The sequence below is a fragment of the Diabrotica virgifera genome, chromosome 3 (genome assembly GCF_917563875.1).
Source record: "Diabrotica virgifera virgifera chromosome 3, PGI_DIABVI_V3a".
Classification (NCBI taxonomy): domain Eukaryota; kingdom Metazoa; phylum Arthropoda; class Insecta; order Coleoptera; family Chrysomelidae; genus Diabrotica; species Diabrotica virgifera.
The window spans coordinates 44064061-44085024 of record NC_065445.1 but is presented as its reverse complement, the minus strand read 5'-3'; the positions used below and the strand labels follow the sequence as shown (position 1 = coordinate 44085024).

General features: G+C 32.5%; 1 protein-coding gene across 3 annotated transcripts in view; it reads right to left on the bottom strand.

The window, feature by feature from the left end:
* LOC114343020 (phospholipid-transporting ATPase VD) overlaps nucleotides 1–20964 on the bottom strand; it is a 346327-nt gene that overhangs the window by 212966 nt on the left and 112397 nt on the right. For all 3 annotated transcript variants that reach the window (XM_050645083.1, XM_050645085.1, XM_050645084.1), the window contains exon 3: nucleotides 2802–3254. In XM_050645083.1, coding sequence (XP_050501040.1) covers nucleotides 2802–3254 — 453 coding nt within the window. The remainder of the gene's footprint in view (nucleotides 1–2801; nucleotides 3255–20964) is intronic.

Sequence of the window (20964 nt, the reverse complement as noted above, 5' to 3'; positions counted from 1 at the left end):
TTGGTATCCAAATTTAAATCTGACAACTATGTGCGGTACGCAAATTTAAGCATAGACAGTCCCATGTAAATAGATAGAAGATGATAGTAAACAGATAGTTTTAAAGAATCCTGTTTAGTGTCAATGCCGAAAATGTTTTCTAATAGTGAATGTATTACCTATTATGTTATTACCTATGAATGGTGTTTGTAAAAGGTTACTTGAAACATCTATTCGGTATATTAATTATTTTCAAGTAAGTACAACTTAGTTATTTCAGTTCTAAAGTAAAAAAATTACTGAGACATTATCTGGTGTATTTAAGTTCCACTGTAAACTATTAAAACTATGTAATTCAGTTAAAGCCCTCAGCAATACTCAGCATTCAACCCATTTAAACCTTACTAAATACATAATACTAGTTTAGTTAAAAGATGTGTTTTTATGTTAAAAGATGTGTGTAATTCGTTTAAAATTATGCAATAGGTATTTCAATACATTTCAAAAGAAAATAATTTTAGTAAACAAATAGTAAATACATAAGTAGTATTACCTACTATTAGGTTGGATTATTTTAAATACTGTTAATCACAATCACAAACGAGTTCTTATTATGTTATTATGCCGTAGTGCGTACGATGTTGCCAGTTTATTAAAATTTCCAAACATTAAAATACAGGTATATGGAAAACAATGTTAACTTTTTTTTGGAAACGCTTAACTTTTGAAAAAAATGGTATAGGACTTTTTTGTTCCAAATTGTGTATTCTCTCCATACCTTAAAGGAACGCACTATTTTCCGGGACACCCTGTATATCGTACTAGTGACGTCATCCATTTGGGCGTGATGACGTAATCGACTATTTTTTTAAATGGGAATAGGGGTCGAGTGCTAGCTCATTTGAAAGGTTATTCAATTCCCTATTCAGTAATATAAACATTAACATGATTAATTATACAGGGTGTCCAAAAGAAAATTTAAATTAAATTAATTAACACAAAAAGAAGAATGTATGTAATTTATTTAATTCGAAATACATTTTACTGCTGTTATAAAACAGGAACAAAAGTTTATTGCACAAATAAACATTTATTTTTGCTTAAATTCAATGTTCAAACTGCCAAGAGGCAGATGGGTGGCAGCTTAAACACTGAATTTAAGTGACAAGTAATGTTTATTTGTTCAATAAACATTTATTTCTGTTTTCTGACAGCAGTAGAATGTATTTTGAAATAAATAAATTATCTACATTCTTCTTTTTGTGTCAATTATGTTTATATGTCAATTCATTAATCATGTTAATGTTTATATTACTAAATAGGGAATCGAATAACCTTTCAAATGAGCTAGCACTCGACCCCTATTCCTATTTAAAAAAAATAGTCTATTACGTCATCACGCCCAAATGGATGACGTCACTAGTATGATATATATGTCAAAAAATCATAATTTAAAAATCGAATAACTTTTATATTTTACATTTTTTTCTAATTCTGTAAATAAAGCAGTTTACAGGGGGGTCAAAATATAGTGAATCATCTACGTCAATGTTGACATTGTTGTCAAATTAAAAAAAAATGATGAATTCAGTTTAAATCAATATATCACATAATCATTGCAGAAGTGGATTATAATAGCAAAGCAAATTAGTGCTGGTTATGTATGGTGTATTTCTTTAACTTTACATTAATAGAGATCTTTAAATATTATTTCCACGAAGATATATGTATATAAAAAAATTGTCTAGTGGCTGTAATTACAGTGTACTTGGCTAAACCCAGGACTTAAATATTTTGTGTTGGTATCATGTGACGGCACTTGCTATGACGCGGATGACGCGCGTCGGGATTTATATTGTACTAACCATAGATACATTTTCCATAGCTTACCGGATTCCGCTAATTTTTTTTATTATTTTTGATTTTTTATCAGTCTATTTTCAGTGAACTTTGGAACTAAGCTTAAAAACAAACAGTGTTTGGGTTTAAATTCTTTATTACAGATTTAAATGTATTAAATTACCCGACTTGAAGTCGATGAGAATAAATAAAAACTATCCGAGAACTACACTGCCGTGCTAAGCCCAAAGGCGGTAACTGATTTTTTATCGAAAATGAGATTGTTGTATTTCTAGGGTAGAACAGGGTATTTAGAATATATTTACAAAGTTCTTGGAGTTGCAGAAGTATTATAATGGGTATCTAGAATATATTTACAAAGTCTTTGGAGTTGTAGAAGCATTATAATATAATGAAACCTACCTAGAAATACAAAAATCTCATTTTCGATAAAAAATCAGTTACCGCCTTTGGGCTTAGCACGGCAGTACATGTCTCTCTCCTCGAAATACCAAGTTACAATTGTAATGGACCGCTATAGCAACATTAGATACTCAACAAACAAATAGTTGATGCTAAGTGATTTTATCATATTATATTTACTTCGGACAAATCCTATGTGACAACAAATCGCATATAAAAGAGGTTCACAATATTAACCACGTTAAAGAATCTGTATTTATGTTAGCTAACAAACAGACGAACCACTCTGCAACGCTACTCCGTGGCGCCACAAAGTATCTTCCGATGATTAGCGTAAATTCTTATATAAATTAAACGTGCCATTCCAGACGAGCAACAGTGGCCAGCAACTGTCGCCAATCCTCGCTACTCGTGGCGTCCACTACAAAATCGTTGGCGCTACAATATCGCTTGTCTAAGCCACTTTGTGGCGCCACAGAGTAGCGCTGCAGAGTGGCTCGTCTGTTTATGGGCTTATTGTGATTCCAAGTCATCGAATAAAATAAACATATAATGCTTACCTGTTATATATCCTACAAGTTGAATTATTGATCCGTTTATCGCTACTATGTCTTCTACGATCTTCGAACAGGTCTTTGACAGCTGTCACTCCGAGCACAAACATCACCGGGATCATAGCGATCTCCTTCCCGAACGCGTTTATGGCCGGGAACCAATTGAGCAAAACTATAAAAATAAAATACAAATTCGCGACCCTATGAAATTGTTCTAGTAGATTACGCGGTAGAAACGAGAGGAGCGTATATTTTGTAGTCCTAATGCGATTGTCGGGTCTGCGCCCGTTGGGGTGTTCTTTTCGCGGCGTTTTCGGGGGCACGAGGTGATTGGGAACGACTACGCGGTACCGCTCTTCGGGCTCATCGTTCTTCGGCGAGCGGCGGATGATGGTACACAAGATCCGCCTCCATAGAGGCGGTGGTGCAGATCTTCGCAAGGTGTAAATTGAATCCGATCTGAAAAAAAAAACAATACTTAATACTAAAAATAAAGAATGAAGTAATGAAAATATTTGTCAATAAGCAATTTCACTGTTAGAAATAGTTTAAAATATAAGATAGCTCCAAAATGCCAACACTGAGGAAGAAAGGAGAAAAGAAGATAAGCTGGTTCCAGTTCGACAAATGATGGATACCTTTGTAGAAAACTATAAAGTGCGTTATACGTGCACTTTATGAATATGTTACGCTTGATGAATTGCTTCTTGCATTTAGAGGAAGTTGCATGTTTAAAATATCTATCTATCAATCGGTTTTAAAACGTCTTGCGACGTTGTCCGATGCCTAATTTCCATGACACTCTATCATCCCATTGGCCCTCTCTAAGATCTCTTGCGCTCATCGCCTTCGTTACTCCCTCTCCTATGTTTAAAATATACGTGCCGAAAAAACCTAATAGGTATGGGCTCAAGATGATTGCTACAGTTTATACCCACACATTTTACACTTATCATTTAGAATTTTACGCAAAAACGCAGCTAGATGGACAATATAAAATAAACAATTCAACTGCTGCTGCTGTTGTAACAGAAAGAATGGTGCAATATGTATCTCAGTCTAATAGAAACGTTACTATTGAGCGTTGGTTTACCAGTTCACCATTTAGTGAATGAACACCGTCTTACAGTAGTAGCAACAATTTGGCTAACAAAATGGCTAATAGAAGAGAATTACCATAGGAACTAACAAATGTAAAAACCAGTCAGGTAAATTCTTCAATCACTGCGCCTATGGTGAAAAAATGACGCTTGATTCTTACGTTCCAAAAGAGAATAAAAATGTATTGGTCGTTTCTAGTATGCACAGGGATGACAAAATTAATGAAAGCACTGGTTATTGGTTATCTCTGTATATTACATTCTATGTCTACATTATAATTGTAGATTACATTCTACAATTATTCTAGTGGAGTAGATATAGTAGATCGTATGATTACCTCTTATAATATAGCAAGAGGGATGAAATGGTGGCCAATACTTTTGTGCGGATCGTCATTAAATTCAAAATATAGCGTTTGGCAATTTTGAAAATGTTTGGTCACGAAATTGTACATATATATTATGTTTGACTCAACTTATGTGTGCGAAGCCGCCTTATCAGGAATGGACTTTATTAAAAATCGGTGAGCGGCCGTGGAGTAACGGCATAAACGCTGGCCTCATACGCCAGTAGACGTGGGTTCGAGCCCTGCCAAAGACAAACCATTTTCATTTCCAATAATGACACGAGCCGTCTCACCGTGCCTCGGAGAGCACGTAAAGCCGTCGGTCCCCCTGGGCTAGTGTACATCGGCACTAGTTACTTAAAACAGGGTTAAAGATGTAAATGGCGCCGGAACTATCCGAAAGGATCTCCCCGGCAAAAATGCCATACGATATTATATTATTATATTAAAAATCGGTACAGATCTCAGCTAACAGATGAACATCTCAACTCCCCAACGAGAATCAGTTGCACCAAACTCACTCCAAACTTCAGACAGGTTGTACATAATAAAAAATGTCATTTTTCTCACTGATAATTTAATTTTGTAAAGAGTTTTTTGTAAATTTCCCTTTATTGTTATATTTATTATAATCATTAATTTTGAATTTAAGTAAACTGTAGGTAATATAAAATTGTCATGTGGGTTTTTTATATTCATTTTCTCTCTACTATATGTTAAGTGGGAGTACTTTTCAGGTGTGCATGTATGTAGTTAAAATAGTTTTCAGATTTAATAGTAATTTAAATTTGCAACAAACAGCTTGCATTGAAACTAATGTAGAAAAAATATCAGATTATTTACCATTTCGTACTAAGTATGATTATTTATTTTAAATTTCTGTTTTAATAAGGATTTCAAGAAAGTTAATAACTATTTACAAAACTGAAGATGTCTAAAAGCTTGAGAAAGACGTTATTAACATCCAAACTATAAATCCCTAACTTTTAAAATATTCTCAATAACAATTTACAATACTTCTGTGTTACTGATAATAACATCAAAACAATACACAATGAATTTATATTTTATTTATTGTACCAGGAAAGTATTCAACTCTACAGTGGCCAAAAAATAATCGGATATTAGGTTTCCTTTCCATATTACTCCATATTGTGAGGCCGCTTCCGAATGACAAATTTTCTTATTCGTTTTTTTTTTTGTGGATCCTGTTCAAAAATGTCCCCTTATCAAATCAAAAGGGATCCAGGATGCCGGGCAAAACAATCTTTGTATACAAATTCAAAATTACCTTTTAGCCCCGAAAATTGTATTAAAAAAAAAGGTCTCTTGTAATTTTTTCAAAAGTTCATAGATGTCGAGTTATAAGCGATTTAAAATGTGAAAACACTTATGCATTTTCGTGGTTTGAAAACTCATATGTAAATTATTAGTTTTCAGGTTGCCAAATGCCTAAATTGAAGTTTATACATTCAATTTCAAGATTCTAACGGGTAATCGTGGCTTACTTCAATATAGACCGTTGTTTTTTAATTGCTAATTATGTGAGTCCACTCGACTTTTAAGCCGCCGCATATCGCAATTTATGGTGCGTCTCTGTCGCACTTATACATATCATACGTACATATGCGAAAAATGCCCAACATTTATTAAAATTTTATACTTTATTATTAACATATATTTTTTTCTTAATGATTTATTTATTTATTCAATTAATTATTGCCAATGTGCTAATTAAACACCCAAATAAAAACAAACGGTCGAAATTGAAATAAACCCCGATAACTCATCAGAATCTTGAAATTGAATGTTTAAATTTCAATTTAGGCACTTGACCACCGCAAAAATAATAATAATGTAAACATGAATTTTCAAGCTTCATTTTTCAGACTATTAATCGCTTAAAACTTGAAATCTACTAAGTTTTGAGAAAAATGACAGAAAATCTTTTTTGTTTAAGATGACCCAAAAATGCTAAAAACATATTTTCGGGAGCAAAAAAGGTGACGTTTTGGATTTATGTATTAAAAAACTGTTAAAAACAATTTCTGCCTGAAAATTTCGGAGTGTACCCTTCTGATTTGTTTACCGAATTGGAACAACCAGACAGGTAGTGTTAACTCCGGACCCCGGAAGTGTAATAGGTTTTCGAAACGGACCCCCTAAGGAAATATAATTGGTGACCCCTGCTCTACAACTTGGCTAATATTGCAGCTATAAGTGCTTTTATTATTTACAGATCGAATAATACGGTAAGGAAGCAAAGTATGCTAAATGTGCAGCGCTTTGTGGACCTATTGGGTTGTGAACCAAAAAAAGTTAAGTAAAGTTTACCATTTTAGTGGGGACTTGTCCATTTTTAATTTAATTTTCCATTTCCAACAATCGTTTTTTAGATTATAACGCCATCTGTCCATAATTCGAAAAAATTTCTCGATAAAAGTTACTTATTTTTACGTAAGGAATCCAAATCTGCAATAAAAAATGGGGGCTCCCATTTAATATTTTAAAGTAATCCCCCACCCCACCTCCGTGGGGGGTCGTGTTTGGAGCCGTTCGACAGATTTTTCAAGAATATTGAATAAGTGTATTTTTCAGTTTTTCGATCTGATGTTCATTTCGCTAAATATCGCGGGATTCGTATTTAAAATATTAAATTTAACCCCCACCCCTCTCCGTGGCAAGTCGTGTTTGGTATCATTCGATAGATTTTTGAAAAATATTGAGGACGTATTTTTTAGTTTTTCGATCTGTCATTAATTTCGCGAAATATTCGCTTTTTTCTTGTGAAACTTTGTGACTCACCCATTTCATTTTTCAAATATACACTGTTTTGCGTTAGTGATGTTGATTATAGTTACTTTCGAGTATTCGTTACAAATCGTTACTTTTGTATAAAGTAATCATTTACAGTATTCGATACTTTGATTACTATGATTACTTTTGTTACTTCTGTATTTGAGTACCGGTAATCATGTCGAGAATCGTATTTCTCAGTAGGTAGGTACTTTGTATAGGTATTCCGATATACGTAACAACGACCATCACCGATCTGTTTAAGGGATAAAATTGATTTGGTTGCTATGATTACTTTTGTTACTTTTGTATTTGAGTACCGGTAATCATATCGAGAATCGTATTTCTCAGTAGGTAGGTATTTTGTATAGGTATTCCGTCACACCCTAAAAACGCTTCATACCGATAACGATATTCGATAAAACTCGTAAAATACCGGTCCCGTCCGTTACTCGCTGGGATACGATTGGTATTTTTTCATAGAAAGAGAAAGTAATCAAGTGTACTGGTTGTAGATACAAGAGTCGTTACTCGCTCTGATACGATTGGTACGAAGTAACGAAGTAATCAGAGTAATCAAAGTAGATACAATAGTCGTTACTCCCTCTAATACGTTTGGTACGGGTACGAAGTAATCAGAGTAATCAAAGTAGATACAATAGTCGTTACTCGCTCCGATACGATTGGTACGAAGTAACGTCTTAAGAATTGTTTTAGTCCAAAAAAATATGAAAATAAGAACGCTAAATATGCATATACCGAGAACATTGCGGTTACTTGCTGCAAAATTTTCTGCAATTCAGGAAACGAAGAGGGATGGGATGATCCAGGCCCAGGAAAACGGGGATGCTGTAAAAACGAAAAACTAAGTATTTTCGCCTATTATGCAAAAACTGGTTATGTATGGAACATATGAAAGTATTATGTGGTGATTGTGTACAACAAAAGTTAACACAATTTTACTCTCTCTATTTTCTGTTCCAATTTTTATTTTGGATATTTAGTTTTTACTTGTTTTGCTGTAAGTATGTAGATAGAGTAATAATATTGTATTTTTTTATATTTTTCTTTTTATTTTGCCATTTATTAATTTTTTAATAAACTGTAAAAAAATTAGTGGTTTTAGTTATTTCACAGTAAATTATACATAAACAATATTATGTGTGCATTTAAGTAGTACAAAGTTAAATCAGTAAGTTTCCTTAAAAATAGTAAAAAAATGTGGTAACAAAAAAATAGAATTTTAAAATTTGGTCCTGATAGACTTTACCCGTGGATTAGGGTGGTTGAAAAAATTGATATTTTTTTCTTTTGCTAAGCATTTTTTTGACTTTCTTCATCATTCTCTTTGCCTTATCCCTATGCGGGGTCGGCTTCCCTAATTGCATTTCTCTACACAATTCTATCTTGGGTCATATCAATGTTAATCCTCTGTACCAACATGTCCTGCCTTATCGTCTCCCCCAGGTCTTCTTTGGTCTTCCTCTCCTACTCCTTGCAGGAATCTGCACTTCAGCTATTTTTCATATTGGGTGATTAACGTCTGGACGTTGAACATGACCAAACCATCTTAACCTATGCTCTCTCATTTTGGCACCAATTGGTGCCACACCTAGACTTCCCCTAATATACTCATTTCTAATTTTATCCTTCTTTGTCACTCCACTCATCCATCTAAGCATTCTCATTTCCGCCACATGCATTCGTTGTTCCTCTTTCTTTTTCACTGCCCAACATTCAGTTCCGTACGTCATAGCCGGTCTTATGGCTGTTTTATAGAATTTTCCCTTCAGCTTCATTGGAGTTTTTCTGTCACACAACACACCACTCGCTTCTTTATACTTCATCCATCCAGCCCTAATTCTACTGCATGCATCTCCATCTATTTCTCCATTACTCTGTAATACCGATCCTAGGTACTTAAAACTATTGCTTTTCACAATCATTTCACCATCCAAAGATACCATTTTATTTGTAGTAACTCCATCTTTAAATGAACATTCCAAATACTCTGTTTTTGTCCAACCAAGGCAACTTGTTTTTGGTCCTACTAAGTTTTAAATATTTTTCCTCCAGAGCTTGTCTCCATTGTTCCAGTTTTTGTTCTAAGTCTCTTTCACTATTTCCTACTATTTTTTGACTTTCTTGTAATGAAAAAATATGAAAAATTTTTTAGAGGTCGCTCAACAAGTTTTTTTTTTAAATTGCGTTATTTTTCGTTTTTTTATGACTAAAAGATATAAAAAATTCATATTCCGCGTATTTGAGTGCCTTTATTTTTTCTCCAAGTTTTTTTTCTCTTTGAACATCATCAAACTAAATGAAAAAAATCTTTACAGGAACACCTATATTTAAAAAGAAAGTAAATAATATTTACTGAAAGTAAATATAGAGGAACATAACTGAAAATGTTGCATTATGCATAATTTTCATCGAAAATGAACTTACATTTTTAGCCTTGAAATAATCTATAATTCCGGTGTTTTGCGTCAATTTCAATTTGCCAACTTAAAAATTACAGTATTTCTGATAAATTTTCGATAAAAATGTATTATCAATTATTAACGAGTATGGAAAATTACACATAAAAGTTCATCAAACTTAAGAGGCTCCATTAATAGACGAAGAGCCGCTATAGGTGAAATTTGCTTATCATTTTAGGCACGATAAGACCCTATAACTTAAATAGTAGAACCTAAAAGAAGACGTATGAACACTGTGCCGTCACTTTTTAGTGGCACACGCGTCAACAGTGGCGCATCAAACTTTCCATTTATGGACGGGATAAATAAATTAAAAGGTACCTTTTCTCACTCCCAGATTTATTTTTTTTTTAATTTTTTTAAGTTCTATGTGATTAAAAACTAGGACTCAGCGTAATTTTAACCCACCACCCCTCCCCCCTCTCCCCACCAACAAAAGCTTCATTTTTCGTTTTTATATTTTTTTAGGGGGTTCCAATCAATTTTAAAATTTAAAAAAATTCCCACAAAAAGACCCTAGGTGTACATAACCTCAAAAAAAATTTGATTTTGGAAAAAAGGAAACTTTTTTTTGGGTGTGGCTACAGGTCTAATTTTTTTTAATCTTGTGTATTTTATCAAACAATATATTTCTAATTTTTTTTCAGATTTTTCCGTAAGGTTCGCTTTTGGGGGTTTGAACATATTTCTCCCGTTTTTAAATTTTCTAAAGGACTCAGTCACTCTAATTTACATATAACCTATAAAACAAACATTGATTTGATCCATTTTAAAGTCTATAAAACAGGGAAAATCCCCCAAAACCCCTTAAAAACCAGTTTTTGGGATTTTTGAAGGTGGCGAACCTTACGGAAGAATCTGAAAAAAAGTAAAAATATAGTTTTTGATAAAATACACCAGATTAAAAAAAATTAGACCTGCAGACATACCAAAAAAAAAGTTATACGCTTTTTTCCAAAATAATTTTTTTTGAGGTTATGTACACTCAACCTAGGGGTCTATAAAAATTAGACGTGTTTTGTAAAATTCTTAACTATGCGTGTGAATTTTTTGAAATTTTAATATTGATTGGAACCACCCTAAAAAAATAAAAAAATAAAAATTAAGTCTTTGATGGTGGGATAAGGGGGAAAGGGGTGGTGGGTTAAAATTACGCTGAGTCTTATTTTTTAATCACATAGAACTTAAAAAAAAATGAAAAAAAATTAATTCTGGGGCTGAGGAAGGGTACCTTTTAATTTATTTATCCCGTCCATAAGTTCAAAGTTTGATGCGCCACTGTTGACGGATGTGCCACTAAAAAGTGACGCATAGTGTTCACACGTTTTCTTTTAGGTTCTACTATTTATGTTATACGGTCTTATCGTGCCTAAAATGATTAGCAAATTTCACCTATAGCAGCTCTTAGTCTATAATACGCGGTTAATATCCTGTCCAACATTTTTTTTTTCATATTTTATGCATGTCAAAGAGTAATTTTACTACGAAATGAATTTTTAAGCACTTGTACTCACCTAGAAAAATAAAAAAAAAACATTACAATCAACAAAACATAAGTATAAAAGGCTCCAGAAAAAAATATAGGTGTTCCTAGAGTCCTAGACCCTTTTAACGAGTTTTTTCATTTAGTTTGATGATATTCAAAGAGAAAAATACTTGGTGAAAAAATAAAGGCACGGAATAAATACGTGGAATATGAATGTTTTATTTCGATTAGTCGAAAAAAAGAAAAATAACGCGATTTTTAAAAAAAAAATGTTGAGCCACCTCTAAAAAATTTTTTTAAGGGCTGAAACTTTCAGGATTTTATTTTTTCATCTCAAAAAAGTAAAAAGTGCTTGGACAAAAGAAAAAAAATATCGATTTCTTTTAACCACACTACTTTGTGCATTCTTGTTACAAAAAAGTGACACGTGGAAAGCAGGGAATAGAAATTATTCTGTACGTAGCGTCTTTGAAGAGCAAACCAATCATGCAGAGAATCTTAAAATCTGACTTACATAATCCAATTCAAGTTAGGTAATTGATTCTAGGTTTTATGTCTAATTACAAAAGGTGCGGCTATTACTATACTAGTCTGATCTAACTTCAAATCACTTTCGTCGACCTTGTTCTTACATTACGATATTAGTTAAATGCGGAAAATGCTTATTTTGCTTTCTGTCACACCCAGAATATACGTTATCCTTTCAACCTTCAAAGATGTTACGGAAATATCCAAAATTAGATCTGTGAGAGAAAAAAAGAATTATTACAGTATACAACGCAATATACGTCACTTAACTGAAAATAATCAAATAGGGATGTTCACAAAAAATTAAAAAGTCATTTCAAACATGTAAAACGATTAAGAAACACCCTAGGAATAATTGTCCAAAATTTCAACAAAATTGAAAAAGCCTTTCTATAAAAAATCTTTATTAGAAATCTAGCATTATTTTAAATTTCAAGAACGCTTCTCTATTGGCCTGACGTCACTAGTTGCATACCCCAAGCGCGCGCCATTCTCATAGTGTTACTGTTTATATACCTGTTTGACGTTTCAGGTCATTTTATTTTGTTCTCTTCTTGTTTTATCAGGGTTAAACTGGAGTTTTATAGTGAATTTGCTTAGTTTAAAGTGGATAGACTGTTTGTAAGGACATATTTTGGGTTTTACAAAAATAAACAAATAAAATGGAAGAAGGTTTTCAGAAAGCCGATTCGTATAAACTACCGACTGTAGTGTAGATGTAACAATGGTGTATGATTTATTGGCATCTTGTAAAAAAATAAATCTACCACAGCTTTACTGAGTGTATATTCCATATAATTTTCCATGTCTTCTTTAAGCTAAACAAATAAATGCTTAATACTCCACAAAAAAAAATTGAGAAAGTTGTATGCATGCATTGTACGCATGCATATTGTATACATACATCGGCTGGTTATTACTTTATCTTGGTTAGGTGTATTAAAAATATTTTTATTCTTCTTCATGTGCCTTGTCCGTTGTGGACGTTGGCTATCATCATGGCAATTTTAATTTCATTTGAGGCGTTTCTGAATAACTCGATCGATTTTTGTTCAAATCATTGGCGTAAGTTTTTAAGTCATGAGTGTCTTTTTTTCCGGGTCCACGTTTGCTCCCTATTTTACCTTGCGTTATCAGTTGGAGTATACGATATTTATCATGCCTCATGATATGACCGAAATATTTAAGATTTCGTTTCTTAATTGTAAAAGAGATTTCTTTTTGTTTTCCCATTCGACGCAATACCTGTACGTTGGTGTGGGTCGCCCAGGATATTTTGAGGATACGTGGGTATACCCACATCTCGAATGCCTCTAGCTTTTTCATTAATGTTTCCATTATTGTCCAGGCCTCTGCGCCATATAGCAAGACCGGAAATAATAACATTTTAGCAGCCGCATTTTTAGTGGGAGAGACATTATGTCGCAATGGGTGAAAATATTTCTCATGCATGTTGTTAAATGTTGCTATGTCCTTTTCAACTCTAGATCTTATTTCGGTTGTTTCGTATTTCGAGTTGACAACTGTTCCAAGGTAAAAAATATTTTTGAACTTGGGTATTATACATTTTCATTTCAACCAATCTTTTCACTAAATTATTAATGATTTTAATATAATATAAAGTCATACCTACATCCACATGTAGTTCTTTCAAGGTTTACTTTTACTGTATGTAATATTAGAATCCTGTTTTTAGGAATATCCCAGTTTAAGGAATACAAATTTGAGGTCCCGAAACTTTTTCATTTACTCTTTAAGGGGGTAGGAGCAAAATCTTGGTCCAATGCTATTTAAATTCATTTATTTTTTTCGAATCCTGAGAAAACTAATGTTTTTTTTTATGGCATAGACTTGGGTGTCATTTAGCCAGTCACAACTTTTTTTGTTTTCTGTTCATACATAAGGAAGGCAATGAGGTCCTTAGAGTTCCATAGCAAACTCTTCTACAGCTCTCTACTCAGTTCAAAAGCTGGCCGCTATGGACTGTCCAAGTTGCTCACCACATTTTCCATTATGTATCTTCTTCTTCTTCTTTTTTCATATGTACATAATATACCAAATTATCAGGATTAATAAGTTTAGAGGTTAATTTTAGTTTCACAGATAAATTTCATTAAACAATCATATATGTTCTTGCTGTTCAGAGACAATAGATAGGATACATTGAAAGGTGGAAAAACATTACATTTTATTAAATCTTGATTAAATTATATGTGCATGCAATATATTTTGCGCACTCAAAGAAAGGATGATTTAAGTCACCAACCTTCTGACATTCTGTACAAAGATTTGAATCAAAAACTTTAATTCTTGCTAGATGTAGAGGGAAACATGCATGTCCAAACTTCATTCTAATTAATGTTGTTATATATCTTCGAGGTACTACATAATTTTTAAACCAATATATATTTGGAACAGAAGGTTGAATCAGTGAATACTGAGATTTGGATTGTTTACAAAAATCTCGCCATGATTGACTCCACTGATTTTTAACTCGATGCTTAATAGTGTTAACTAAGTCAGATATGCAAAACTTACGATTATGTGAAGTACCATATTCAACAGCTTTTTTAGCCAAACTATCAGCATATTCATTATGCGTTAGTCATTATCAACGTATTCATTATAAGTGCTGAAGCCATAGCAATTTATGACGCCCTGCAATATTTTAAAGAATCAGAAGATATATCTGCAACAATTATTTCCGATTCACTCTCTGTTCTTCTTGCTATTCAAACTATAGATTTTCCCAATAACAATTCAAATATTTATATCCTACTAATTAAGAAAATCCTTTTTGAAATTCATAAAAATAAAAGAAGAGTGAACTTTTTATGGGTTAAGGCTCATATAGTTCTTTAAGTTAGTTATTTTAAGTTCTAGCTGCAACAAACCATTTCTTTTTCTGTTTTAAATTGGCTGGAACGGTAATAAAAATCTTGTCAGAACTGTTTTTTGATGTATTTACACACCCAGGAACAAAACACCACTTATTTGGCTTTATTTTTAATAATTAAATACGTAAAAAACTGCGCACATTCAAATACACTGAGTAAATAAGTATACAAAACTAGTCGTCGATCAAAGACGTTACGACTGCTGACGTCACAGACCGTAGCCTCGCTGCAGGGTACCGTTTTTATAGCCTCCAAGAAAATCAACATTATGAACTCATTTATTTTAAAAAATATACATTTTTAAACAGTTTTATGATTGTTACGTTTTTATATACCTTGTAATCTATTGAATTTAACTATATTTAAAAATTAGTGAACATCCCCATTATAATAAAAGAAGTGTTGCCAGATATATTTGACAAAAAAACCGGGCGATTTTTAATTTTTTATTGACCCATAAATACCACTGAGATGAAAAAAATCTCAGAATCTACTTTTTTTATAAATTGTCACTTTTTTCTGTGGGTTTAGAGATTCAGTGAAATACAACTTTTTAGCTAATTTTATTTAGCTTCAAAAACTCATTTAATTATTACAAATCAGTCAAAATCGTTTACAACGACACCGGCTACAACGTACAATCGGATATAACAAACAAAATAGTAGGTCCCGTGAAATGACATATAAAATAAAAAATCATTTACATTGCTTATAACGAACAAATCGGTTAAAGCGAACATATCTCTTGGAACACTAGCAGTTGAAATATTGGTTACAGCATACATATCTGTACCTCGGAGAGATACAACATCCATTTTTTTTTCAATTATGACCTTTTTACACACTATATAATAATCAATTATAACAAATGCATGATTTAAATGACAATAGATTAGACAATGTCCTAATATACTATTGTTTCCATATCCCAATAAATAACTTTAGCAATAACACTTTCTGTTGAAAAAAATTTAAAATTGCTTTCCTGTAAGGTTACGAAAATGGGCATTGTATTGTACTTCTCCGAGGTACCGATATTACCACGAAATGCTCCACGTATGCCCATATTTTATAGTACAACGATTTTGAGAACTCGTTATATTATGATTATTGTTTATTGACTACCTGTACTAATTCCAATATCTTCATATTTATTATGTGTATGTATGTATGTATGTACATATTTAGATTTACGTAAGTACAATAAACACATATATTAATAACATATTAACATATGTGTAATATGTTATAACATATTATAAGTACCTATAGATTAAGTTACACATTTTTGCATCATAAAGTTACAACGAACTGACTGTTGCTACCAGTGTAATATCGTTTATAGCAACCTGTTCGTTATAACAGATAGAACTGCTTACAGAGAACACTGGCTACAACGTACAAAAACCGGCAGTCCCTTGAAGTTCGTTATAAACAGTTTTGACTGTATGACAAATTCTAAATAATTATCTATTAATGCAATTAGATTTTGTGTATATTAAAATATCAAATGTACTCACGGACAAAAATATTGCATATACATAAATGTACAATGAAATTTTTAATTTTTGAAGATATTCTTCTTTAGCGGCGAATCGATTGAGGGTAAAATTTGATTGATCCCCGCGCATGCGCACACCGACAGTATGGTATTAGTGGTTATACGGGCTCTGATTGGGTGTTAAAATCATTCGTGAAAAGACCATTAAACGAGTATTTTAACCAATCGAGACCGTATCACAAGTGAGCATAGTCAGAATAGATGGATATTTTTAAACGCTTTTCTTTTGTTCAATCGTTTGGGTCAAATCTTTAGACGTTAATTTGACTGCCTTTTCTTCAATGCACATGAATGATATTTGCAGACATATTATGCATTCGCGGAAACAATACACGAATAGTCAAAAAAAATTTGTTTATGCTTATTAATTGTTTAAATAAAAAAAAACGATTTTAATGGAAAATGAAATTCTCTTGTTTTTTACAATGTAGAAACTTGAAACTTTTACAGATTGTAGCTAATTATATGAACTATACATAATTTCACTTTTTACGTTATACTTCGTAAATAAACAATAAGTTTCAAATTTTTTGGCGATTTCGACTACTTTTCATGTTTGTACACCATGTTTATAGACATCCTAAGCGGCGACGATTTTGAACACTCATATCTTTGCTTATATAAACATCAGCGCTTATTCGTGTCAAATTTCAATACGATACGAGACAAAACTTCAACCAAAGCTCGCATTCAAAAAATTCGTGTTTTTAACGTAGTCTTAGAAAAACCACCTAGGTAGAGACGTTTCATGCTACAATTAACATTAGAATTCGTTTTGGCATATTAATTAAAAGTTTGTTACTAACCCTTAATGGATGGAGTGGAAATTAACAGGCTCTACATCGTGCAATAGTCGAGCATTAGAAGAGATGGAAAGACTGAGAAAACTGTAATAGGTGTAAATAATGATTTTGATTTAAGAAATGTATGAAGAAATTACAGAAAATGTACAATGTATGTATCAAATGTTGAACTAAATGCAAAAAATGTGTCTAGCATATAAATACTTATTTAAACATGACGATATATTTTAATGTTTGAAAAGTGTAAGACTAAAAATTAAAAAATAAAAAAATATGAACAAAAAATTTTAAGAAACGCTTTTCTTTAGTTACAAGTGACTAAAATTAAAAATGTAAAAAAATCAACCAAAAAGCAAAAAAAAAATCAAACTCGAAGGATTATTCGAAAAAAAAACTGTTAGACAGAAATACAGTCGAACCCGCTTATTAGAATACCTGTTAAAGGAATATCTCGGTTTAAGGAATAAGATTTTGAGGTCCCGAAACGTTTCTACTAGCTACCGATGATCGGTTATTAGAATATCCCGATTATAGGAATATTTTTGCTTGGCACGAAGGCTATTCCAATAAGCGGGTTCGACTGTATACAAAAATCTCACACATTCGTTCAAAAATTGAAAAAATCCAACACGTTCGTTAAAGAAAAACGTGGGGCGCGTCTTCTTCGAATAAACGGTTTGAGAACAGATACTTTTTTACTTTTCGCGCCCCACGCTTTTCTTTAACGAATGTGTTAGATTTTTTCAATTTTTTAACGAATGTGTGAGATTTTTGTATATTTAATCTGGCTAAACAGTTTTTTTCGAATAATCCTTCGAGTTTAAATTTTTTTATTTTTTGCTTTTTAGTTGATTTTTTTATATTCTAATTTTAGTCACTCGTAACTAAAGAAAAGAGTTTGTTAAAAATTGTTTTTTCATATTTTTTTTTATTTTTCTTCTTCTTCTTTCAGTGTCGTGCCTGTGTTAAAGCGTTGGCTATCCCCATAACAATGTCGTTAAACTTTTGTCAATCGTTTACTGTACAGAAAAACAGAAAAGGTGCCGAGTCCGTTCCAATCTCTTATAATCAGCAACTATGAGAGCATTTTATGAACGATCCGTCTCTTGTCTTCTACTTTTTCCTGGATAATCAGGCATTGATGTCTTCCATTATATCTCCAAAGTGCCAAAAGTGTCTTGTTTTGACGATATTAGAAGCTCACAATATTTATTTAGCCGTTTGAGGACTTCTTAGTTGATGTGTGTATTTCAGGAAATTTTCAGCATTTTCCGGTAGCACCACATCTCAAATGCCTCCATTTAATTTGATTTCATTTCATTTCCGGTAGCACCACATCTCAAAAGCCTCCATCATAACATTTTATGTGTTCTTAATCTCGTTTGACTAGTTAGGTTTATGTTGGTGAGAGTGGGTTTCCACTTTTGAATGCATTGCGCACCATTTAATTCTAGCCTTTAGTTCTTCGTCACCATGTGACTTTATTTGTATAAAGTCCTTAAAAGAAGACCCCTAAGCAAAAATCTTATCCCTAAACTCCTTAAAAATTATTTCCAACAAGACTTAGAAGAAAACCTTTCTTTTGAGTTTACACCAAGTAGATAGTGATCCTGAAAACACTTGGATCTATCTCAAAGACAAAATAAAAGCTTGAGACCTTTATTTTGAATATGAAGAATTTGAATGTGTTCATTAAAAGAATGATTATGGTCTAGAGTCTAGAAGGTGAAGTGCGTACATATACAGTACAAGCTGCAATATCCGGACCTGTCATAGCCGGACCTCCCCTTATCCGGACGGTTCTGCGCCGTCCGGATCTACCGAAATCTACCGAGAAAGGCAGTCCTGCTATTGGACAACGCACTAAAAGAACTAAAAGATGGCGAAATAATGTATTATAGAATCTATAAAACGTGTCTATCGACGAAAGTTATTGACGGCGTTGATTACTGGAACGTATGAAGGAGAAAACGTTTCAGAGACTATAAAAAAAGTAGTGGTCTTGATATCCGGATTTTTTCATATCCGGATCAGTCTGTCGCCACATTGATCCGGATATGGCAGGTTTTACTATAATATGTTCTTCTATTATTATTAAAAGCCCTTTTGTGTTCTGCTATGCGTTTGTCGATGGCTCTGCCAGTTTGACCAATGTAAGTGTTTGGACAGTGACCCCATTTCAGTTTGTATACACCACTCTGTAATTGCTTTTTCTGTTGACTCTTATTGTTCTTAACGTAATGTTCTTTTTTCTTACTTTAACTTTATTGGGTAAACACACTTAGGAAATATTGCAATAATGTGTAAACTATAGGTATACGTATTATGATATCAATGACTTTTCGAATATAAAGCTAATCGTTTATTTCCTTAAATGATTAATTACCAACTGTTAGTAATTGTATCATTATCGTAATTCTCACAATAAAACACTGAAAACTTTTGTCTTCTATACTTCCACAAAATTTATTATTTACAACTATGTGACTACAGCTGTTTCGGCAGAGTGCCTTTCTCAAGTGATATAATTTACAATGTGTTTGCCTTTTTAAGTCTCTAACTGAAGAGGTTGAGGAGTGGGGAGCTGTTTATCTCGAGTTGGTCATTCAGAATTATATCTGTATTTTTCAGTTTATTAATTTCCATATATTCTAAAAAAGATAGCTTAAGGCCTTTATTTTGGATATGCAGAATTTGAAACTCTTCATTGAAAGAATGATTATGATCTAGAAGGTGAAGTGCGTATGTAGAAGTGTCTGTTTTTCTATTGTTGAAAGCCCTTTTGTGTTCTGCTATCCGTTTGTCAAAAGTTCTGCCAGTTTGACCGATGTACGTTTTCGGACAGTCACCACAAGTTAGTTTGTACAAACCACTCTGTAGTTGCTTTCTCTTTCGGCTTTTATTGTTCTTAATATATTTGCTTAAGTTGTTGTTAGTTCTGAAAGCTTGTATTATTTCTTTCTTTTTTATGTATCTGGCTATTTTTGTTGTTATCTTGCCAGTATATGTGAGAGAGCAGAAGGTACTGGGTTCTTTCTGTGGTGGTGGATACACTAATTTCAGGGCTTTCTTATGGAGTTTTTGATTTAAAATTTTGTTAACTGTTTGTTAGAAACTGTTTGTTGAAAGAACCCAGTACCTTCTGCTCTCTCACATATACTGGCAATATAACAACAAAAATAGCCAGATACATAAAAAAGAAAGGAATAATACCAGCTTTCAGAACTAACAACAACTTAAGCAAATATATTAAGAACAATAAAAGCCGAAAGAGAAAGCAACTACAGAGTGGTGTGTACAAACTAACTTGTGGTGACTGTCCGAAAACGTACATCGGTCAAACTGGCAGAACTTTTGACAAACGGATAGCAGAACACAAAAGGGCATTCAACAATAGAAAAACAGACACTTCTACATACGCACTTCACCTTCTAGATCATAATCATTCTTTCAATGAAGAGTTTCAAATTCTGCATATCCAAAATAAAGGCCTTAAGCTATCTTTTTTAGAATCTATGGAAATTAATAAACTGAAAAATACAGATATAATTCTGAATGACCAACTCGAGACAAACAGCTCCCCACTCCTCAACCTCTTCAGTTAGAGACTTAAAAAGGCAAACACATTGTAAATTATATCACTTGAGAAAGGCACTCTGCCGAAACAGCTGTAGTCACATAGTTGTAAATAATAAATTTTGTGGAAGTATAGAAATCAAAAGTTTTCAGTGTTTTATTGTGAGATAAAATGAACTTCCATCAAGTAACGGTCGAATCCATCAATTATCGTAATTGTTTACTACATTAAGTCTCTTTTCTAATATATAAATTCCATCGCAATTGAAGTAGAAAAAAATATGAAGGACAATGGTTTATTGGCCTAGATTTATGACACTTTATTTAATGAAAAAAAAAAAGATAATCAGATTAAGAATAACTCCACGATTATGTGTTTATCCCTTAGCATTTAGATAATGGATTAACTAGAAATAGAAATCTACACTATTTAATATTAATTGTTTATTATTAGAATTGCGAGAGTTCTAATAATTTACTACCAAATAAATAAAAAAAAAATGGATGAAAAACGATTCGATGTCCATGAAAAAGTTTATTTTTTTAAGTTGTAACATACCACAGTACCTGTTAAATTATTTTCTCGTCCTAT